The following is a 23,324-nucleotide window of genomic DNA, read 5'->3' on the forward strand; positions in this document are numbered from 1 at the left end:
TTTTCTTTATAACTACCACAATTTGTTTTACCAATGTTTTAACCACTTTTGTAAGCGTGACCTGCTTTTTTTCACTGCTTTCAGTTACAATAATTATTTTCTCCAGCCTTAAAATTTTGTCTCTTTTTAGTTGGTGGTTCATCCATTTTTATTAAGGTTCAAGGTTTTAAAATTATTAGTGCTCAGTTGTAATATCAAATGTAAAGACGATTTTGACTGGGCTGTGGGAAAATATGAAAAATCTATATATGTGCATTGCATATCTAACAAATAATGAGATAAAAAGAAACAATTATCTCATCCAGAAACAGAACCATTTACTCAGAGACAAAGTCAATGGCTTCATTCAAAGAAGACATACAGGGATAAAGTCTATAAATAAAATGTGTAACCCAGCTGCATTAACTTAAATAGATGACAGCTTTGTGATTCAGATGTAATCATGTAACACTGGGGGGAAAAACAACAAATATCACAAGTCTTGAACACTATCAATCAAATCCCGCAAACGATTCTCTCTTGCTGGTTTAATAGACAATGACCTTATTCACCCCATGCAATATGGATTAACTCTAAAGACAAACAATATAAGTGGCCACAAAATCAACTTTGGAACTAAAATGGCAACTCGTGACATGTACATTAGCCTGGTTTACGGACTGTAGCATCTATCACTGGTAGCCACAATTCTATTTTTTATTATCATTATTCCTTTCAAATTGGTTTTTTATCAGAACAGTCATTACTAATTTATTACAAATAGGTCAGTGGTGTCTGTCTGTGTTCTCAGAATAGGGTCATTTATAGGGATGCTGGGTCCTACGATAAGGCTGGGAAGCAGGCTGAGTGCGGGAATAATTAGTCTGGTTCCCTTCTTCATATTCTCTCTGTCTTGCTCACCCCTATATGAATAGCAGAGAAAATGGCAGAGAGCATGCAAAGCAGACTAGGGAATAATGAACATGTACTTTAATCTGGTTTACAACAGAAACTATAAAACGCTATAAGCATAGCTACAAAATTTGAGATATCAGTAGCCAGCATATCTTTATTTTTTATATTTTGTTTAGAACAGTATGAGTGGTTGTTGTTACCGGGTTTAAATAAAGGTCAGTGGAGTTTATCCTCATTCTTGCGATGCTGTCATTCATAATGTGTCAAAATGCATATTTAGCCAAGACATCATAGTCACTGGTTGTGTTCAGCATGTGGTCATTCAAGACAGATCATTTATAAAATAAAATCGATCTGTGCATTGCGATTGTGGTCGGAAATGACAGGTGATCACTCATAGCAGAGGTCACTCATAACTTTTACTATATTCAATAAGGTGAACTTGCATTTATGAGATAACCAGTACAAGAAATGCATAATAAACCAGATTAACAACACAGATTCATGCTTTCTTTTTTTATCTCATTCTGGTTGTCTTGGATCAGATGTCTTATGATTGGTTCTCTTGGATCAGATGTCTTATGATTGGTTGTCTTGGATCAGATGTCTTATGATTGGTTGTCTTGGATCAGATGTCTTATGATTGCTTGTCTTGGATCAGATGTCTTATGATTGCTTGTCTTGGATCAGTTGTCTTATGATTGGTTGTCTTGGATCCAACATCATTTAATTGGTTGTCTTGGATCAGCTGCTTTATAATGTTTTTCTTGGATCAGCTGCTTTATAATGTTTTATTTCCAATCAGTTGTCTTATGATTGGTTGACGATTCATTGTCTTGGCTGAGTTGTGATTGATTGTTTCTATCAGTTGTCTTATGATTGGTTATATAGGCTCAGTTGCATTATGATTAGGTCAGCTGTCATATGATGGTTTAATTAAACCATTGTGTAGTAAGACAGAATATAAATAATATAATTATAAAAATATAATACTTAACACCACTTTCATGTTTGCAAATAAGGTAAACTCAGTGATGCTGATACACCTGAATAAATACAGCACTGTTTCTGAGGTCCTTTGGGAAAAGAAAGAACAAATCGGTGAAAATACCCATCTGTACAGTAATTAGCACTGAGACGAGGAATTTATATTCACTGAGTTGCATCATGTCTTCGGCCTAGCAGATGATGAGTAGTGTAACATGATGACTGGGATTTCCTTGTCTTGCAACAAATCCCAAAATAGATTCTCTCAATAATGTCTTAGTAATGGACATTATTCCAAGATTAAGATAGGATATTGCAAATATGGGCAATCAAACAAAGTTTAGAAATAATAATACTGAACCTCTCTTAACAGCAATTTTATCCACCACAATAATATTCTCTGCGTCCACAATGGTGACCTTCCCTGCGGGATCCACTGCAAGGTTTTCCAGTGCTAAATCTGTCAGGTACAGTGCAAAATCATCTTTATTGTTTGTAAACTTCTCTGCAATCTTCATGATTTGAAATGCAATATCAGCCTGAAATAAAAGAAAACATTATAAAATGCTAGAAATCTGCATTAAAGCCACCTTTTTTCCCATAGGCTTTTTTCCCCAGAGTCCTTAACACCCCAATCCCCATTCTTTGCTCCTGACAGTGGCAGTGATGGGGAGATATAAAATTACAAGTTTGTGAATATCTAACTGATATGTGCAACATATACAACCATATAACAAGGACTTTATCTTTAGCAGTCTATCAAGTGATACGTGATTGCTATATACACAAATATATAGATACACATACAATTACAAACATATACATATCCACTGTGGGTTTTTTCCAGAGCACAGGTTAGTAAATATGTTCAATGATTGTTAACACTCACAACAAACCTATGTAAAACAAGGTTTCATCTACAAAAAGGAAACATTAAAGCCTAGCTTTTTAGGTGCCAATACAATTCTAAATTTGACAGTGCAGACTATCAGGAAAATAACCTACTAGCCCAGTTTAAAATCAGAAGTAAAGAGGAGGTAGTTTAATAAGAAAATATTCACTTTTAAACTTTATTTATTTCCTTATTATAAGAAAGCAGTGGTTAGCATGAAGGACTTGCAAACAGGCAGCTGCTTGTTTTGATCCTGCTAATACCATGACAGCTCGGCCATTCATGGTGATTCTCTGGGCAAGCACTTTAAATCAATCACTTTATATCATGCAAGTGTCTGATGGCATGAGTTTAGTCCTGCTCAAGTGCATCTTTATAAAAATGAAAAAAAAATCTAATTTTCATTTACAAGAGTTATGCACCATCTTTTTCAAGCACCATATGAATATTTTCACATTTTAACCATGTTGTTATGTGCAGACTGCATACATGCCACCCTCCCCCACCTCCCCAAACATAAACATAATTATTGATATTATAAAAGGCAAAAAAGTATAATATGGGCGTAAAAAGTGTACTTAATATATTACACGCCAGAATTACAAGTTACTGCAAGTATGAAAAAGATAAATTGTTATGACTAACCTCATTCTGCAACAGATCAAAATTCTTGTCACAAAGGTCAAAATCTTTATGGATTAGAATCAGAATGACAAACACAAAATATACTGAAAAATGATTTGCATTCAGCAGTCACTTTAACTAATCTATATGTGAAACATTTGCTGAATGATCACATACTGAAATACTGTAATGATCACATACTGAAATACTGTAATGATCACATAATGAAATACTGTAATAATCACATAATGAAATACTGTAATAATCACATACTGAAATACTGTAATAATCACATACTGAAATACTGTAATAATCACATACTGAAATACTGTAATAATCACATAATGAAATACTGTAATAATCACATACTGAAATACTGTAATAATCACATAATGAAATACTGTAATGATCACATAATGAAATACTGTAATGATCACATACTGAAATACTGTAATGATCACATACTGAAATACTGTAATAATCACATACTGAAATACTGTAATAATCACATACTGAAATACTGTAATAATCACATAATGAAATACTGTAATGATCACATAATGAAATACTGTAATGATCACATACTGAAATACTGTAATGATCACATAATGAAATACTGTAATAATCACATAATGAAATACTGTAATAATCACATACTGAAATACTGTAATAATCACATACTGAAATACTGTAATGATCACATACTGAAATACTGTAATGATCATAGTCAGGTGCACAGAATGCTGTAATACATTATAATATTCTTCTTTTAAAGTTTATAAAGCGGCGTTGATTTGTCCTTTTTTCTGATCTGATATGTTCTGAAGTTTCAGAAGATAAATCTGCTCTAACATTTTCCATCATATAACATCCAGAAGTCATACCATAAAGTGTTTCACTTAACATCTGGCACAATTTTCTTTAAAAGTATAGACTGGTTAACTTAGGCTAGCTTATCAACAGAATGAATCTGTGAGGAAGGAGTTCAAATATGAAAAAACCTGTATGTTTTCTTAGACATGGGTCACATATAGTTGCTATAAGTAAATAAGGAAAGTACTCATACACTATTCTTATGCAGCAGTCACCCTTTAAGGATATTCTTATATTTATGAGTGGAACTATAGAGATGACAATAAAAATGACAAAAACATTTTTATTGCTTTATTTTTATTTTTTATTGTATGAAAAAAGCATAATTTATATAATACAGCATAAGGCATAATTGGTGAAAATATAAGTAATCATTAGAACAAAAGCATAATGAATGGCATGTATGAGACTGGAATAATTTCTTGATTAGTAATATGGCATGGTGAAATGTGACTGTCTAAATATTCACTGCAATATATTCATTCACACACAAAGAACGACTTCACTTATCATAATGGGAATACAATAAATGTTCACCAAAATATAGAAATGACACAACCACTCTGGCGACCTAGTGGTTAGAGCATCTGCCTCAGATGCGAAAGGTCACTAGTTTCAGCCCCGTATGATCATGAGAAAGACTTTTAAAAATGTAGTCCATGTTTCCTCTGATCCTTACCACCCCATTTCTGATATTTGGACATTGATGTTGGGGTGTAAGGTCAGAGTCCACTGCCTATCAAAAAGTTGGAATTCGCCGACATTTGGTGTCGGCAAAGGGTAGCTTCTTAGTAGCCGGCCTAGCAAATTTGAATGACCTTTCATCGAGGTATACCTGCATGAAATCGATAGGAATATGATTATTTTCTCAGAAATTGTGAGTATAGCATTTGTTATATCTTTAATCTGCTGACAGACAAGACGAAAGTACATCGTTGCTGAAGTTTGATGTACAGTAACAAGTTGGTTTATTTGGTGGAAAATGTTGTGGAATCTACTTGAATATATCTTTTATACATATAGATCTTTTATATATCAGGTATGATTTGAGAATATGTTAGATCAGTATGCCAGAAAGAAAATTCATTTTTATGTCAATGACAAAGGCTTAAAACCCGCTACCATTTTTCCAATTAGCATACCTATCTAAGATAGTCTGTCTAGTACATTCTTGAACCATAAATATTTTTTAAAAGTGATATATTCCGGTAGATTAGACCCTGAAAGTAAATTTTCTTTGTGTTGGACATTTTGCACATTATTTAGTTTCTATCTTCTTTCCAATGGTCCCCTGATGCTCAAGATGGTTCACACTGGTGACCAGGAATTCCCAAAGTTCCATTTATCTTTGCCATTTTTGAAGGGGTGGGGGGTGGAAGGCTGTTACTAAACAAATGAGATTTTATTTTACATTTGATAATTTCAACAACATAATATGCAGGTTAGTGTTCCAAAGACAGAAATTTCATTTATATAAAAGAGAATATCACATAAAAGTCTACAATAGACAGCATGAAAGGAAGCACACATGGGAAAATGCACTAGAAAAACAGGACAAGAACAAAACTTGTCATGAAAAGTCCCTTTGCCAAATACAATTATCTGGCCCAAATGGCTGGGAATTTGTCTTATACAACTCTGAATTGCTTTGGCATGATATAACCTTTCATGTGTTAATGTGCCATTTAACAACAATCAATCTTTTTTATGGGTCATTAATGATTATTTTACCTTGTGACACTTTTTTCCAACATATGCTGATAAAAAATTGAACAAGTCATTATATCTAAACTTAGTCCATTGGGCAAAATGGTTTGAATATATATATATATATATATATATATATATTTTGGCACAAGATACTGTCAGACCTTGCTTTTTCTGACCTGTGTGACAAAAGCAGACAAGAAATAATGCTCAAGCTGAGAGATAATGCAAATCAAAATAACAAGATCCTGAGATAACTGATGGAAAATCAAACTTCACTCATCAATCTGTTACTTTTTTGCAAACATTATTCAGGCAAAGTCAAAGCAAATAATTTCCTACCTGAAATTGGAAATGGATTCACATTTTAGATGATAAATGTGTGTGTGTTTGATTTGGATTTTTAACGTAGCTTTAAAAAAAATTCAGTCATATCGCTATGATGTCTGCAGTGTGGCAGTTTTTAGTGATGTCTAGCACTGGGGCATCATGCCACAGACATGTGGCATGATGTCCCACCCAGTCACATTATCCTGACACCGGGGCAACCAGTCCTAACACTAACCTCTTAATGCTGAGTGCCAAGCGAGGCAGCTGTTAGTACCAATTTTGTTAGTCTTTGGTATGATTCGGCCAGGGATCGAACCCACGACCTCCCGCATCTGAGGCAGACACTCTAACCACTAGGCCACCGGAGCGGTCTTTAGATGAAAAAGGAAAATATATAATTCAAATCATTCATAATAAAGTCTCTGATACCTGGAATATATGCAAATGTGACCTAGATTTCAGTTTTGATCAATTAGTCATAAAGACTTTTCAGAGTTTTATGACTATCTAATATCAAAATCACTGACAAAACAGACATATTTTCAGACACCGATACGAAGTCAAGTTTAGCTGACCATCAAATCTACCAATCAAATCATAGATTTCCAATTTATGAAAATAAAATCTTCATTTTTGAACATATAGATTCTAATGATATCTGACCCTAATATGAAATGCCGTGCTGATCTGATAGTTTACTAAAATAAATGGAAGGAAAATTCCAAAGGTCAGCACAACATGAAATTTTCTCAGTACCAGTCATATCTACTTATTATAGGTAGATCTCAGTTTTAAGCAGATTGTGTATCATATCAATTAGATACTTGTTTACAGAATATGTCATACCAATTACAAATATGCTTACAGATTGTATCTGATACCAAACAGATTTGTTGTCAGAATATATCTCATACCAATTAAATATATGTTTACAGATTGTATCTCATACCAATTAAATAGGTGTTTACAGAATATCTCTCATACCAAGTATATATGTTTACAGATTGTGACAATGTCTGAACACCTTTTAAGCTCTGTTCTTCTATGACAGTGTGACAATGTGTGAACACCTTTTAAGCTCTGTTCTTCTATGTCAGTGTGACAATGTGTGAACACCTTTAAGCTCTGTTCTTAAATGTCAGTGTGACAATGTGTGAACACCTTTAAGCTCTGTTCTTAAATGTCAGTGTGACAATGTGTGAACACCTTTAAGCTCTGTTCTTCTATGTCAGCGTGACAATGTATGAACACCTTTTAAGCTCTGTTCTTCTATGTCATTGTGACAATGTGTGAAGACCTTTAAAGCTCTGTTCTTCTATGACAGTGTGACAATGTGTGAACACCTTTTAAGCTCTGTTCTTCTATGATAGTTCATACAGGAGAGCTTTACTTGGTAGTTGTATAGAAATACAATCAAGTTACTATGTAGTGCATCTATGATATCCATGTACTGTGCACATCTTGATTATGGGTCATTACTGATAAAGCAGATCTGAGATTAGGATGAAAATAATGCAAATAACCTTAATGCAACACATTAGACAGATGCAATGTTCAATTATTTTATGTACACAAATATCATGAACTCATGAGTCTTATGTTTTAGGTTTTTTATTTCAATCTATATACTTTTTACCCTTTTCTCCCAAGGTTCATTATAAAATTCTCTAAGTGGTCGTCCTTGATCACTAACTACTATGAACCTCCCACAGGCTCCAAAATACTCTGGAAAGGGCCAGCCCTCTGACGCTGGAAATGCCTGAAAAATAGATTTGATAACATACAGTAGTAAAAACCATTTTTAGATCTATAATGCAATCTCAGCTATAATGTGCATCACAATGCCATTTAAAATATGTGAAAAGCAGATTCCTATGTGATCAGTCCAGTATTAACTGGATTGACTTGCGCCATTTTGTGACATTAGATGTAATCAGGCATCAGATTTGAAAATGCTTCCTGCCATGTATGAAAGTAGATCTGTCAGTAACATTTGGAATAACCCTTACCCACATCCCATGCATCAAACATTTGGAATAACCCTTACCCACATCCCATGCATTAAACATTTGGAATAACCCTTACCCACATCCCATGCATTAAACATTTGGAAAAACCCTTACCCACATCCCAAGCATCAAATATTTGGAATAACCCTTACCCACATCCCATGCATCAAACATTTGGAATAACCCTTACCCACATCCCATGCATCAAACATTAAACAAAAGTATGAGGATAAATATCTACTGCCCAGAAGATAAATTAAGTCATCACCCATGATAAATATAGTCATCACTCTATACAGTCATTAATAACTAGACATAGTCATCACTCAATATAGTCATCACTCTATATAGTCATCAATAACTATAAATATTGTCATCATCCAATATAAATAGTCATCACTCAATATATAGTTATCACTCTATGTAGTCATCACTCAATATAAATATAGTCATCACTCAATATAAATACATTATCATTATATGTAATCGTCACTCATTATAAATGTAGTCATCACTCTATATAATCCTCACTTACTGCAAGCAAAGCCATCAATCACAATAAATAGTCATCACTCACTATAATTATCACTCATTATAAATACAGCCATCACCAATGAGAAATTTAGTCATCACTGACTAAAATATAGTTGTTGTTGTTGTTGTTGTGGGGTTTAACGCCATTTTTCAGCACGATAGGCTATACATGGCGGCCAGTATTAATGGTGGAGGAAGAACCCGGAAAACCCCGGAAAGAACCACCGACCCACGAGAAGCCACTGGCAAGCTTTCTCACATGCCCACATTAGCTGAATCTTAGACTCGAACCGCCGCAGACAGAGGTGAGATGGCAGTGATCCGTAACGAAGAGCGCTTTAGACCACTCGGCCACTCGGGGCCCCCTAAAATATAGTTATCACTCACTTTGAAACTGTTCAGGGAGATATACAAGTTCACCTTCTAACAAGGTGAGGTTATCTATATGCAGGTTCAGGATCAAAACTAGATGTATCCTCAAAATGGGATCCATGGCAATATCCATGTTAATACTTAACTCCCTCACTACAATGCCCTTCATTATAGTACAGTTCATGTTATAAGGCAAGCATGGCCATACCCATGTTAATACTTAACTCCCTCACTACAATGCCCTTTATTATAGTACAGTTCATGTTATAAGGCAAGCTTGGCCATACCCATGTTAATACTTAACTCCCTCACTACAATGCCCTTCAAAATAGCACAGTTCATGTTATAAGGCAAGCATGGTTGTACCCATGTTAATACTTAACTCCGTCACTACAATGCCCTTCAATATAGCACAGTTCATGTTATAAGGCAAGCATGCCCACATCCATGTTAATACTTCACTCCCTCACTACAATGTCCTACATTATAATTTGCTTCATGTTATAAACATAATCATGGATCCCATTACATTAAATGGTAGTAAAATTGTATACATAATTTTCTTCATTATAAGGTGATCTCACTATAAAGTGGTATATTCTATTAGCTCCCACTGACAGCATTATAACAAGGGAGAAGTGTATTATTGTATAATTCATTATATGGTGGTCTTGCTATAAGTTTCTATACTCTACAGCTCCTGTTGACAGCATTATAACAAGGGAGAAGTGTATTATTGTATAATTCATTATAAGGTGGTCTCACTATAAGTTGGTATATTATGGCTCCCATGAACAGCACTACTGTATTTGTATGAAAGATAATGCTGTTGTGATGATCTGTGACATTCCCATCACCCAGAGCCCATCTAAAGGGTCTGCACCATATGCAGAATGGGAGCAATTACTGCACAATCATTATGTATTCTTTGCAGTAATCTTGCTAATTGTAGGTCAAAATGTATGTATATCAGGAGTCATGTTACCAGGCAAAGTGGGTGATAAACTCACCTAAAAAATGTAAACTTCTCCATTTTCTGTTAGGAAAGTGAAAATTACTTCGCTCTGTGATTTCTTTTTAGAGGTATATTGATTGATCAAATTTTTTTAGATGTTCCCTCACCTTAACCAGGTAGTTCCAGTGTTGTGTTGTAACTCAAGGTGAAATGTAGCATGCAACAACCCATCACATAGCTGGTGTTGATATCCATTATGCTGACAAACTCTTGCACATTGACAGTCATATGTTTACATAGCTGTCTGACCGTTAATCTTAACCTTTTCCTGAGTAAGTTACAATAACTATTACTGCCCGATTTCTGCAAGTTATCCTTTGATGACAAAAACACACAAAATTGTGTTTTAAAAATTTAACAATTTGTGTTTTAGGAATAGAATCAGTGAGCAGATGTATGTATTAACTTCTGCGTGTGCATTATTTTCTTCATAAAATCAGTTGAAACCATAAGGGAACCTGTCATGGTGAAATAATGGAAGACTTTGCTGTGTCTGGGAAACACCACTTTATTAGACTGTCTGTTTTTAGAAGCCATTGGGCAAATATATTAAGGAAAATATCATGGAAAACAATTCCTAAATATTATGTTATTGCTGATGTAGCCTACTAATGCAATTATATAAGTCAGAAACATATGGGACAATGCTGTGTTGTGGAATTCCAGAAGCACTGTAAGATTAAATTTGTTTTCTGTGTTCACCCAATTTTTAAAAAAATAAAAAAGCCAGCAAAGCAATACTATTTAGCCAATGCCTAATATTACAACAGGTATGTAGACAAATAAAGAAACCTTAAATTTTCAATACTAGCAATCGACTGTTGTAACAAAACTAGAAAATGAGTGATTACATTAAGAAAACCCATCATTGTAAAAAAAACGGATGCACTCCTATGTTGGCTGTGTTAATTTGGTTGGATAGAAAGGTTTTGTTCATTCTTATATCAACCTGATGCTTCAGTGTGTTGTCTATGAACAGTAATGATGTTTCATCGGCAAAAAAGAAATCAGGACTAACAGTACAATTGAATATGCGTGTGGTTTTGCTCTCAAGTATATGGCACAGGGGTTGTTTCAAACAAATTTAGAAATCTTTTCAACTACAATTTGCTAGTGAACTTTCAAAACAAACAAATATTCTCGTTTAAGGGTAGTTGATTAAGTATGTTTACTAATTTGCAATTACAATACTGCAATCTAGTTGATATCAGTTAAAATGCATAACAATGTATAGCTTCTACAGTACCATGTTAATTTAGAGTCTAATGGCCAAAATACATTGCGTATGAATATGATAATTTTTATACATGGACCAAATGTGTTTCTAATATACATATGGCTCAGAAAATTTTCTAACTGAAAATAAACTATTGCTTAAAACCAATAGAACATGTAGATTTGCATACTGTGAAAAAGGAGGCATGATTCAAATAAGTGAATGAAAACACACACACACATTGCATTTCTTGCTTTGCTCCCACTTCTCCTATTCAGCTCTCACTTAAAATGAGCTTGACCCTGTACATTATGTATTGTTTCTTCTGCCACTTCCAAACGTACCACTTAGAATCAAGAATCAGTAACAATCATGCATTAATTGGAGGCAAACAAAAATACCTGCAACATAAGTGGCTCACAGTTGACGAGGGAAGTATACCAAAGCTGAAGCTTGTCCCGGACTAATGTAACACCTCTCTTGGCCTTCTCCTTGTACCTGTCCAGCACTCTGTCTATCAGCCTGAGGGATGGGCATGCAAACATGAAGGCTGATGAATCATTCAGGTATGCTGGCATGAGTCCATTCTTAATTATTTGACTCCCAATAGAAGTTTTATGTAAATTTCTTGCCAAATCACAGTACGGAGGTTTCCCTACATCCTGACAGAGTTTGGTGTCAACAGTTCTTAACTCATCATCATGTGCCAACTTCTTTAATACTAGTTTTGTATCGTGTAACTTATGTCTAGCAAAGTGTACATTTTTTACATTTATTAAGTCAAGACTGCGAATTTTTGACACACCAGTCAAATCAACTTGATCATCAAACAATTGAAAACACATACTTTCACCATAACATGCTGGACATTTGTCTGTCTCCAAGAACCTTTCATCTGTCAAGTCATTGCGGCCAAGGAGGAAATAAATGTTCCCATAAATGAGCACTGTTAAAAGAATAAGGAAGGCAAAAAAGCATTTTCCCCTCAAAGGTAAGCTCTGAAGTCTTGAAAATATCCTATTCATTGTTTATGTATTAGCCAACTCTAACTCAGAACCACCAATCTATCTATTCCAAACATTTTCTGCCACAAGCATAGTCCTGATTTTGAGACAGCATAGGCCTGAATATCATCCATCCATTGTATCCCTGGAAATATCAAAAAATATTCATTTAGCACTTTATAAACTGTCACAGTATTGCACTTTATAAGAAACGGTGTGGAAAAAAGATCCTTGAAAATTAAGATGATTCAAAACAACCAATGAAACACTGACTCTTGATTTTTTCAAGACAAAGTGCATAGGATTCTTAAATGTTTTTTACTGGGAAATTTTTTTAATCCAAACTGGAAAAGAAAATTCACTGTTTTTGACATGGTGAATGGGGTCCAAAACAGATTCATAAAAATGTTAAAATGTACATGTGCCATCTGATTTAATATACAAACACTGTCCGTTATAAAATATTTTGGAGTAATGTATTATAAGGAGTTTAATAATGCTGGTTTCACTCATTATGTAATGTTTTCTTCACTTGGTCCCAATATAATATATTAAGTTTGCATCAAGTACCTGTGTAATAAAATACATAGTTGGCTTCCTTTATTCCAAGTTCGAAGAAGGAAAAAAGGTTAATGTAATTGATAATTGATGCACACTTAATCGTAAGCACTACTGAAAATCAGCACTTGTTAAGGGCCAGAAATACATACAGGTTTGCTCTCAAGAGGCCAAGGACTAAGTAGTAGTTTCCCTCACCACAGCCAAATCTATCTGGTGAGGATGAGAGGACAAGCGAGTTTCCTGGACTCTGTTAGGGGGAAGATCATTTCAGATATCTACCATATATACTCGCTTAAAAGATGAGTCAAACTGCAAACAGAAATGATCCTGATTTACCGAATCATAATGCACCTGCAGATCAGCGTCTACGTTGTTTTGTTTTACTGATTACTCTAGACCAGAGGTTCCCAAACCACGGCCTGCGAGCAACTTGTGGCCCGTCAGCTCTCAGAAAGTGGCCCGCATGGCCTGTATGTTTACTATAATGTATTTTAATAATTTCAAAAATTTATTGACGTTCAAATAATTAAATAATAACTAGACGAAAGTTGCAATAATGTGCGATCTACAGTATTCTAGAGTCTTGAATGTTATTTCTAAGTCTAAGAAGTCTGTCATTTTGGTCAAGCACTCAAAGCTCCGTTGGCGTTCAATAATTCACTCTGCGCGTGGTTGTTGTGCTCGGATATAATTATGGAATGTGCCCGTTGAGTTAGCGAACGAAACGTTTGGAAATTCCCTTTTCCCAGCCTTGAACTTCAGTAACTGGTTGTGAAGAACAGTTACAATTGTAAATTAATTATATTGATATCGGTTTTCGAAACTGATTTAAAATTGTTAAATGAACATTTGATTTAAAACCGAAAATGACTGTAGTGTAGGACTGACACTGACTGCTTTTAAAGTTTTAGAATCTGGTTGCTGAAAGTTAATAAATTTAAGAATGATATTACACGACTTTTATAATTTTATAAATATTGATACACATTTATAATTTTATAACGTTGTGGCCCGCTTAATTACTGAAAATAGAAGATATGGCCCTCTACTTGAAAAGCTTGGGAACCACTGCTCTAGACTAACAAATTGCACAAACTTTGGTCTGCAAACTCATTATGCGACAGCAAATCTGGGTCAGTGCAGTTTGCATCTGCACTCATCTTATAAGAAGTACATACAATAGGTTACATATGGCAACAAAACATGAATAACATTTCATACACATAGTTTAAAGCCTAAGTTTTTTTTTTAAATGACACGTAATTTGAGAAACATGTCCAAAGAAAAAGAACAAATAGTCCTCTCTCAAATTATATGCATGCCTGAGATTCCATTGCCAGAACGAGGCTAACAGAGCAAGCTGTAGCAGACACTGCTAAAGTTATGGATGCCAATGGTAATACTAACAGAAAATCAGCACAGCACTGTTGTGTGCCTCCTTGTACATCAGATTCACAATATGATCCAACATTCATTTTCATTCAATTTCAAAGAATCATACACTGAAAAAGTAATTAATAACTCAGATAAAAAGAGATGAAGGCCACTCTTTCAAGTAAGTATTAATAATTATCCATTTTTTACTCAAGTTTAGATGAAGTTTCACACTTTAATATTTGTTTTCAAAATATAAAGTAATGTTTAAAATTTCATTTTATTTAAAATTTCCAGCTGTCTTTTACTATTTTTCAGTATATAAAAGTTCTTCATTCCAAAGACTTGATATCTTCTAATGTATACATTTTCAAACAAATTCAGTTACTAATCACCAGGAATATTTTAGTAAAAGCCTGAAATATTTCTTCTTAGTATTGTGTATTAGTCCTTTAATGCAACATATTTTGTTCCTTCCCATTCACTAGGTTACGAAGTGAACAGTCGTGTGTTCAAAAAACATCTTGCAAGGATGATTACAAGACATGGACAACAGTACAAAAAAGAATATGCCCTGAAGCAGTGTCATCAATCTTTGAATGGATCCGTGAAAAAATACTCATGAGACCCTTACAAAGAAAAGTACTTGCTTCTGAAGAACCACTTAGTTTATAAAAGGTAATTAAGATTATGTTTTGTAACATGAGAGGGAATAACAAACAAGAAAATATTTTTTCAGATGCTTTTTAAACAAAGAATTTATTACAACAGTCATTGATACTATAATGCACAAACACTGACTGCAACATTTTAATGAAATAGTTCTTTAAAAACCACACTGTGGCCTGGTATTTTAAAAGAGGCATTATTACACCATAAGTAATTATAGATAAATCAGATTCCCGAAAAATGGGTGTACAAGGATGCTTTTTTCAGAATGGATAATGATATAACTGGGACAGACAGTTAGCTGACACAGAAGCCAAATCTGTTCATGATGATCAAGAACAATCCTATTACAGCAATGGATAGAACAGTTGGAGGAAACCTTTTGGCATAAATCAGAAGAATGCAAAAGACTGAAAAATCAGTTGCAAATAGAACCCATTTTGGCTTGAATAGGTTTCCAAGTGACAACTATCGTATTATTCTATACAGGTTCTTCCTCCTATGACACCTTTACTGCTTTCTTTAACTGTATTCAGCCATCAGCTCAAACCATGTAGAATGCCTATTGCAAAAGAAGTGAAACTGTTAGTATGGCTGGTAGAAAACGCAGTATGCTCCTTATCGATGAGTTGTTCATGTTTCTTTGTCATTTAAAAGCTGGTATTCTTTAACAGGATCACAGTGTTAGATTCAATTGTTCTTTGGCAACCATAAGCCATAAAACAGTCACTTGGGCAAACTTACTATATTTTGTTCTTGGTATCATTCCTATTTGGTTATCAAAAATGAATGCCAGCAAGTTTCAGAGCTTTGTATCCATTCACCCAAATCATAATTGATTGTACTGAGATAAGAACTCAACAACATTCATCCCTTGTACTTAACTCCTAGTCATTTTCGAATTACATAAATACCAACACAATTAAATGTATCTTGGGTATTGCATCTGATGGAGCAATAACTTTCATATATTCACTTTATACTGGTTGCATGTCTGAGTGGAAATTGCAAAATTATCTGGTTTACTTGATCTTCTAGAACCAGGGGATGATGTCATGGCAGACAAAGGTTTCAATCCTCAAAAGTATGGCTGAAAAGGATATTCCACTGAATATAGCTCATTTTCAAAGCAGTAAAAGGGTATTACGCTGAATACACCTCATTTTCAAAGCAGTAAATGGGTATTACACTGAATATACCTCCTTTTCAAAGCAGTATAAGGGTATTACACTGAATATACCTCATTTTCAAAGCGGTAAAAGGGTATTACACTGAATATACCTCATTTTCATAACTTAGGATTCACATTGATCATATGAACAGATGCATAAAAGAAAATCATTTATTTGATTCTCCTATTCCCCTTTCACTAACTGGTTCAATAAATCAACTTTGGTCTGTTAAATGTTTGCTTGCAAATTTTAGAGGTCCCATTGTGTAATCATGGTCAAATGTTGGATCTTAAAGATCCTTGTTACAGATAGTAACTGAAATAAAAGTCATCTAATTTGTCTTTTACTTGCAGCCATACAGCTTGGTTGAAATATGTGGTTTCTAAATGCTGATCATTTTGACACCAGATCAAAACATCACACCACTGGAATCTGGTAATGCAAGCTGTGTCAAATTTGGTAATAGTACTTGTGATGTTTATTCAGTTTCAGAACCCAATTTTGTTCTTTAATGAACCAGATATTTGACCTCTAGGACACTCCCTACTTGAGGAGACTTAATTTCTAATAAATCAAATGGTGGAATATCTTTGGGGATGTCTACTTTTCTGTCTGGACTTGCAGCAAACCATGTACACCAGAAATTTACAATCATTCCACAAGAGGTTAATTTATTTTGTTTGTGTATTACATAGGCCTTTGCTGCTTCAGGTTCTGTTGCCTACCCATGGCACATAGCTACAGTTGTAATATTTCATACTGATTTTAACCTTCTCACCAACATGGTGGGACCCTTGCAGCATCTGTAAATCTGCTCTGGCTTTGGAGCCTTGTTTGCTCTTCAAACTTCTTAATTTTGCCCATGGTCATTTTTAAACCTTCGAATTTTATACTTTGCACATTTTTTAATGCTACCTGAAGATGATTTATCATGAAATTAGAGCAGGTCGGGGCTGGAAATGATGTATCATCATACATATTTATGATACAGTGACTCTCTAGCATTTGTTTGTAGCTGAGGGCAGAACCACGAGGTACCAAACCCAATTTTATTTGGGCCAATGTGGCTGAAGGCAATTAAGGCAAGCAAGATTAACATTGAACTATCACCCTTTTGTAGGATGAACATATGGTGTTCCCAGTCCACATTATCCTCACAAACAGGGTTGTTGAGTATAGATTTTATCCCATGTCGTGATGTATCACTGCTGACCAAGTCCATTGTATCAGCATATCCTCTAATTTCAATATTTTGCACCGCTTTTCCTTGACGTTTTCCCCTCTTGGAACATGCCAGGATTGAGGCTGGGATGTTTTTTCTATATCTTCTGTAAGTGCCCTTTGTCCCAGCTTTTGTATTTGGCTAACTGATAGAGTAGACAAACAATATGTCCACATGACCTTGCTTGTCCTACAGGGCAAGTGTATAATGTAGATGTTGATGTAGCCTCCAATATTTCTTTAAATGTGACCTGCAATGATTAAAATATAATTATATGAAATGTCCAATTTTAAGTTTATTCTCCTGTTAAAAATAAGCCTGTTAATTATATGCTTCAAACAACATGCATAATCAGATAGCCTTCATTTTTAAAAATATAAAAAAATTACTTTCATCTTATGTGTTTCATTTTTACTCTGACATCTATAACACCTGCCCATCATCTCAGATCTGTTATCAACAGGTCTCACTCTAATAATAATAATAATAATAATAATAATAACAGCTGTCGATAACTCATTGATTTGAACCATTTTACAATTTAGACAGGTAAACTGGGTATCACAAAATTGAGAGCAGATCAACAGGTTGAAGCCATCGATGCCATATATATATATTATAACCTTAATATTGCTTGGAGATCTGAAACTGATCAAGTTACTTTGATTATATTAAACTGGCAATCATCTTTTGGGAAAACGATACCCTAGGTCAGGATATAAACTGATGTAGGAAATCCCTCATCACATCAAACTTAGTTTAGGGGTGAATTGCTAATAGCTTTAACTAAAGAGAATGAGTGTAAATCAGATGTGTCATTGAACAATTATTTCCAACATAGCATGGATGATAAGTAAAACAACACTTACCTCTTAGATATTGGATGTATCCTTCACTGAAATACCTGAATCCCTTGTTCACATTTTTCACCAGATGACTTCTTATTTAATTTCAACAAATGAAAAGGTAAGTGGCGGCACTAAATCTATATCCTCGTCACAGTAGGAAGTAGCCATTATGTCACTATAGATGCTGTAGCAGCTAAGGTAGCTATGCTCAGTTAGCCTCGTTTTGAGTCCGGCATTAATATTCATGAGATAAGATTAAGAGGGGTCTATGGTGTGATGAATAATCAAAATAGTCAAAGTATGGTGGGAAAAGTCAAGCAACTAAGTTTCCAATAGTTGTTAAGCTTTCTGAAATTAAATCTTGCAGGAAATTTTAGACATTTGTGAATAACAGCTTTAACTTAATGTTGACTTCCACAGTTAGTGCAATCCAAGTATCAACAATATGGCAGATGACAAATGGAACATTAAACAAACTGACTTTATGAAATACAAACGATCTATCAACTGTCAAGTATCAGTAATGGAAATTAACTTTGTATTCTTGCCAGACATTCAGTCCTAAAAAGAACTCAACTACATTACAAAGTATTAGTCTTCAAAACTAAAAAATTTGCTCTCACAGGACATTTTGTCAAGCAAGTTCTGGATCCTTGTAGGTTAGTCCTACAATATAGGAGGTATCACATGTTATTTATGTTAGATGCCCAAAAAATAAATATCAGCATCGAGGTCTTACACACAGGACTACTTGCAGGTTTGATCAATGTGTTCTAGAACCTTACATAAATATAGAAGTGAAGAAGTACAATTTGCTTCCATTAATGTAAGCTAGCATATAAACATATGGTATACTTGTGATCATGATTACCTAACAATGATAGATTATTAAGTAGAATTATATATCATTTCTTGCAATTATGCATCAGTCATTCAGTCTACTTAAAAGACAACTTTTGCTTGTCTGAACAATTCTTTGTTGATAATAACTGGCATTCCAATGGTAATTTCCGAGACTGAAGCATGCAAAAATGGGATTGTCCACATACATTTTTGGAAAATCAGGATTTATATAGAAATTTTCATAATGCCATAAATATACTGTCAAAGAGACCAAATACATAACAAGAACTAAATCTGAAATTAAAAAACATGGGAGTTAAAAGAGTCTTTAACAATAAACAGGTACAAGATAATAATCAAAATTAGCATATTTTGATATTTTGCGGTTAACATATATGTAAGTTTGAGCCTCAGGCTTGGCCATTGTGAGTATTTTGGAAAGCCTGCAAATAGCTTTACATGGGTTAGTGGTTCTTCCTGGAGTTTTAACTGTTTCATCCTCCGCCTGTTGTGCTGGACACCACATATATCCTATCATGTGCTCACAACAAGTAGCTAGGTATGATAGAACTTATTTATCACAGTATTAAATATTTACCAAAAGAAAGTAGCATCCATCTACTGATAAAGACCAAAATAATCTGGAAAATATTTGAGTAAATTAAACCAGTTCATCTACATAAATTCTCAAAATGTCTTGTGTAAGTATTGATGGAAAGTAAGAGATTTTCATTTTTACTGAATAAATTACATGACTGAATGAGACAATAATAACCCCAAGTATGATACGAGTCGCAAAAATAAATTTAAATTCACGCTGAGACTACAGCGTAGGCCTAACTTGAACACAGCAGAAACTTCTGGATCGATCTAATAAATGATCGAATCAATCAAAATTCATTGACGGATCTTAACTGTCACAGAAAAAGGTCTGAAACCTAATATATATTCCTTGAGATTATGATACTTCTAGGTTTTAATACAAATTCGGAAACAGTATTCCTGTTCCACAGGAGTTGTGACACTGACAGAAATCAACCATTCATGTAAAGCTGCGATAAACATCGAAAATATGTTACAACCAAATAATATATATATGACAATAACAAGATAAGAAACAAACGAATGATTTTAACTCTCACCTAAAAATGCTTCAATTCTTTAAATGTTAACAGCCTCAGACAAAATGATACTAATATAGTCGATGTGTTAATATTTAAGGAAACTTGTCAATAATTACTCGCGTCTAATGCAAACGGTTTTGGGGATTTTACCAGTATGTAAGCAAGCGCGAGTTACATGACATTTTTTGAATGGGACCGAGACGAAGCTGCGGATACCTGATTTACAGAAAATTAATAACTACATAAAAATTTTATTTTATACTTCATGTGTTAATTTTGCTCTAAACTACATATATCAGCAAACTAATGAGTGAACTAAAACCTGAAACTGATTGTTTAAAAAAGCAAAAGCTAAACAAATTAAAATAATATGTTTAGCGGCTGGATATAATACAACCATTATATATGTACTGCAATAACTCAACATTATTTTAAACTAGACAATATGTTATATGTTTACTCAGACAGAAATACTTCTCCTGATATTTTTTTTTTTTTGCATAAAAAATTCGTTCTTCTTTCTTTCTTCTCTTTTTATGATGTTCAAATAGTCATCTTTATTTCAGCTATGCATTAAAAAAAATCGCAAGGACAGTGTGTGTGTGTGTGTGTGTGTGCGTGAGAGAGAGAGAGAGAGAGAGAGAGAGAGAGAGAGAGAGAGAGAGTTGGGTTTTTAACCTAGCTTTAACGATTTTTCAGTCATATCGCTACCATGTCTGCACTGTGGCAGTTTAGAGTGATGTCTAGCTCGGATGCACCAGTCCTAACACTAACTTCTTAATGCTGAGTGCCAAGGGGGGCAGCTGTTAGTACCATTTTTAAAAGTTTTTGGTATGACTTAGCCCGGGTTCGAACCCCCGCATCTGAGGCGGACGCTCAAGTAAGTAGTGATAAGAAAGTTTAATCCAGAAAATGATATAACAAAATAGGTTCCAGTTCACTTTGAACTTTTTGATGATAGCCAGACTCTCATAAAAAATGAATGCCTGGAGCGTAAACAAAATAGTTATCTGGTTATAAACTATTTTTAAATAATCTTTTCAATGGTCCGCTTTGGATCCAATCCAGTCATATCCAATATTTTGATATATTGTAAGTATTTTTGTGCTGAACGGAAACATAATTTTTTTTAAACATAGAACTTTAGTGCTCAGAAATTCGTCTATCCTTACTCTCTGCATATAAGATAATGCAAGATAAATATGGATAGTTGGACAGAGGGATGTAACTCAGTATATATATATATATATATATATATATATATATATATATATATATATATATATATATATATATATATATATATATATATATACCATCCTTTGCATTTCAAAAGGTAATGATAAATATGAGATCGGAAAACGTAAAAAAGACACTTCAAGGTCAGCGGAAATTAGGTCATTAAATAGTATTGCTCCATGGTCCATGGGGATAGGATGATATTAACTTTGTTTTGTACAATGAGGAACAAACATAAAATTTAAATAATCTGGATCTGGAAGAAACCTTAACAAGAAAAGCACAAGCAAAGAACAATACAGTTCATTATTTTAATGAGACATTGCAAGTAGTATAGAACGACGCATTAACCTCATGAGGCACCCTGGCTTAACCAAAACGAGAAATTAATATTACACTGACATTGTTGTTTGGTGGAAAACTTGTAACATAAATGATGATTGTAACATGATGGGTCTATTATGGTGGTGACATGTAACATGGTAAGGTTTCAGGATTAAAGGGAGGATATGAATTGGCATTAACCGTCATTACAGAAATGGTACTTTACGGACAATGTGGAATTAACATTAGGTGTTTAGTTTTTTAACAGTTCTGGGGATAAATGGAAATACTATGCAAGAAGGTTCATAGGTTTAGCATGATTGGTCAGCGTGGCCTCAAACGGAAATACTATGAATGTCTGCAGATTGTAGAGACAATGTGAAACAACTTTAGATCACCAGTACTGAAATAGTACATGGGGGGCTATGGGAAATTAGCAGTAGGTCGAGATGTTTGAAATGTACCTGGGAAAAATGTTGTCTAAAACTTGGTTCATAGTTTTAGGGTTTTTTTTAGGGGGAGGGGTTTGTTGTTGTTATTTTTTTTTTTTATGCATGTTGAATCTGCTCAGAAATGATAACATTGTAATATGTTATGTCTGTTTTGGGGGATAATAGGTAGTTTCTAACTAAAAATGATTATTACGTCATTGGTAAGCGAGTCCTAGGGTAAACATACAGATAGATAAGTCACTCATGAAATAAGAGAGATATTACCCATCGAAAGGGACGATCGGATCCCTTATAGGCACAGGTTCCATGTGTTAAATTAGGGGAAATTATATGTTAGAGCCAACAAAACAATTAATTACAAACAAAAATGTTACCGCTGTGTAAGACCTTATTAAATTCTATTTTTGTTTGAAAGTAGCATTCTCGTCACCTCTTTCATGTGTTATAAATTCTGGTAAACCATCGTTAATGCTGTGGTGTAACAGTATGTTCCACGTATAGGCTTTAAAAGAGTAGAATATTTACTAATGACTTCATACGCATACACCCACTTAGATATATATCACAATGACAGATATATTTCATCTGGGTAGTTCCTGTCGTTTACTAGTGCATGAAACTGGTCCAGTACCAGAGAGTTACACAGTGTCTCGATACGTTTTTTTTTTTTTTTTTTATGTCGTTTTGGGTTTAACGTCATTTCTCAGCGCAAGATAGATTATATATTGCGGCCTGTACAACTGCTGAAGTAACAACCTGGGAAAAGCGCGGCAATAAGCACAGATCCACTGGAAGAAGCTGTTAAAATTCTCTCACATAACCACCGACGAGCCCGAGACTCGAACCGTGATGGGTTTTTACATACGTTCTTTTGTTACTTGTTTAGGTTCGAATAAACAGTAACACAAGAAAACGTGAACATAACAAGCTTTGAAAAATATAATAAATAATGTATTTCCCTGGAAAAATACTGTAAAAAATGAAAAAAATATGAGAACTTACGGTTTCCAGAATCAAATCCAAGAGTAATACAAGATTA

General features: G+C 34.1%; 1 protein-coding gene across 1 annotated transcript in view; it reads right to left on the reverse strand.

Moving 5' to 3' along the window:
- The window catches only part of LOC149799287 (divergent protein kinase domain 2A-like), a 33,423-nt gene extending 13,017 nt beyond the window's left edge, over window positions 1-20,406 (reverse strand). The window contains exons 1-4 of the mRNA XM_089958586.1: window positions 20,289-20,406; window positions 11,855-12,602; window positions 7,944-8,066; window positions 2,243-2,420 (exon numbers count right to left, since the gene is read on the reverse strand). Coding sequence (XP_089814712.1) covers window positions 2,243-2,420; window positions 7,944-8,066; window positions 11,855-12,478 — 925 coding nt within the window. The 5' untranslated portion in view covers window positions 12,479-12,602; window positions 20,289-20,406. The remainder of the gene's footprint in view (window positions 1-2,242; window positions 2,421-7,943; window positions 8,067-11,854; window positions 12,603-20,288) is intronic.
- Window positions 20,407-23,324: the final 2,918 nt, after the last annotated feature.

Source organism: Sinohyriopsis cumingii, chromosome 5 (assembly GCF_028554795.1).
Source record: "Sinohyriopsis cumingii isolate HCF-2022 chromosome 5, ASM2855479v2, whole genome shotgun sequence".
Classification (NCBI taxonomy): Eukaryota; Metazoa; Mollusca; class Bivalvia; order Unionida; family Unionidae; genus Sinohyriopsis; species Sinohyriopsis cumingii.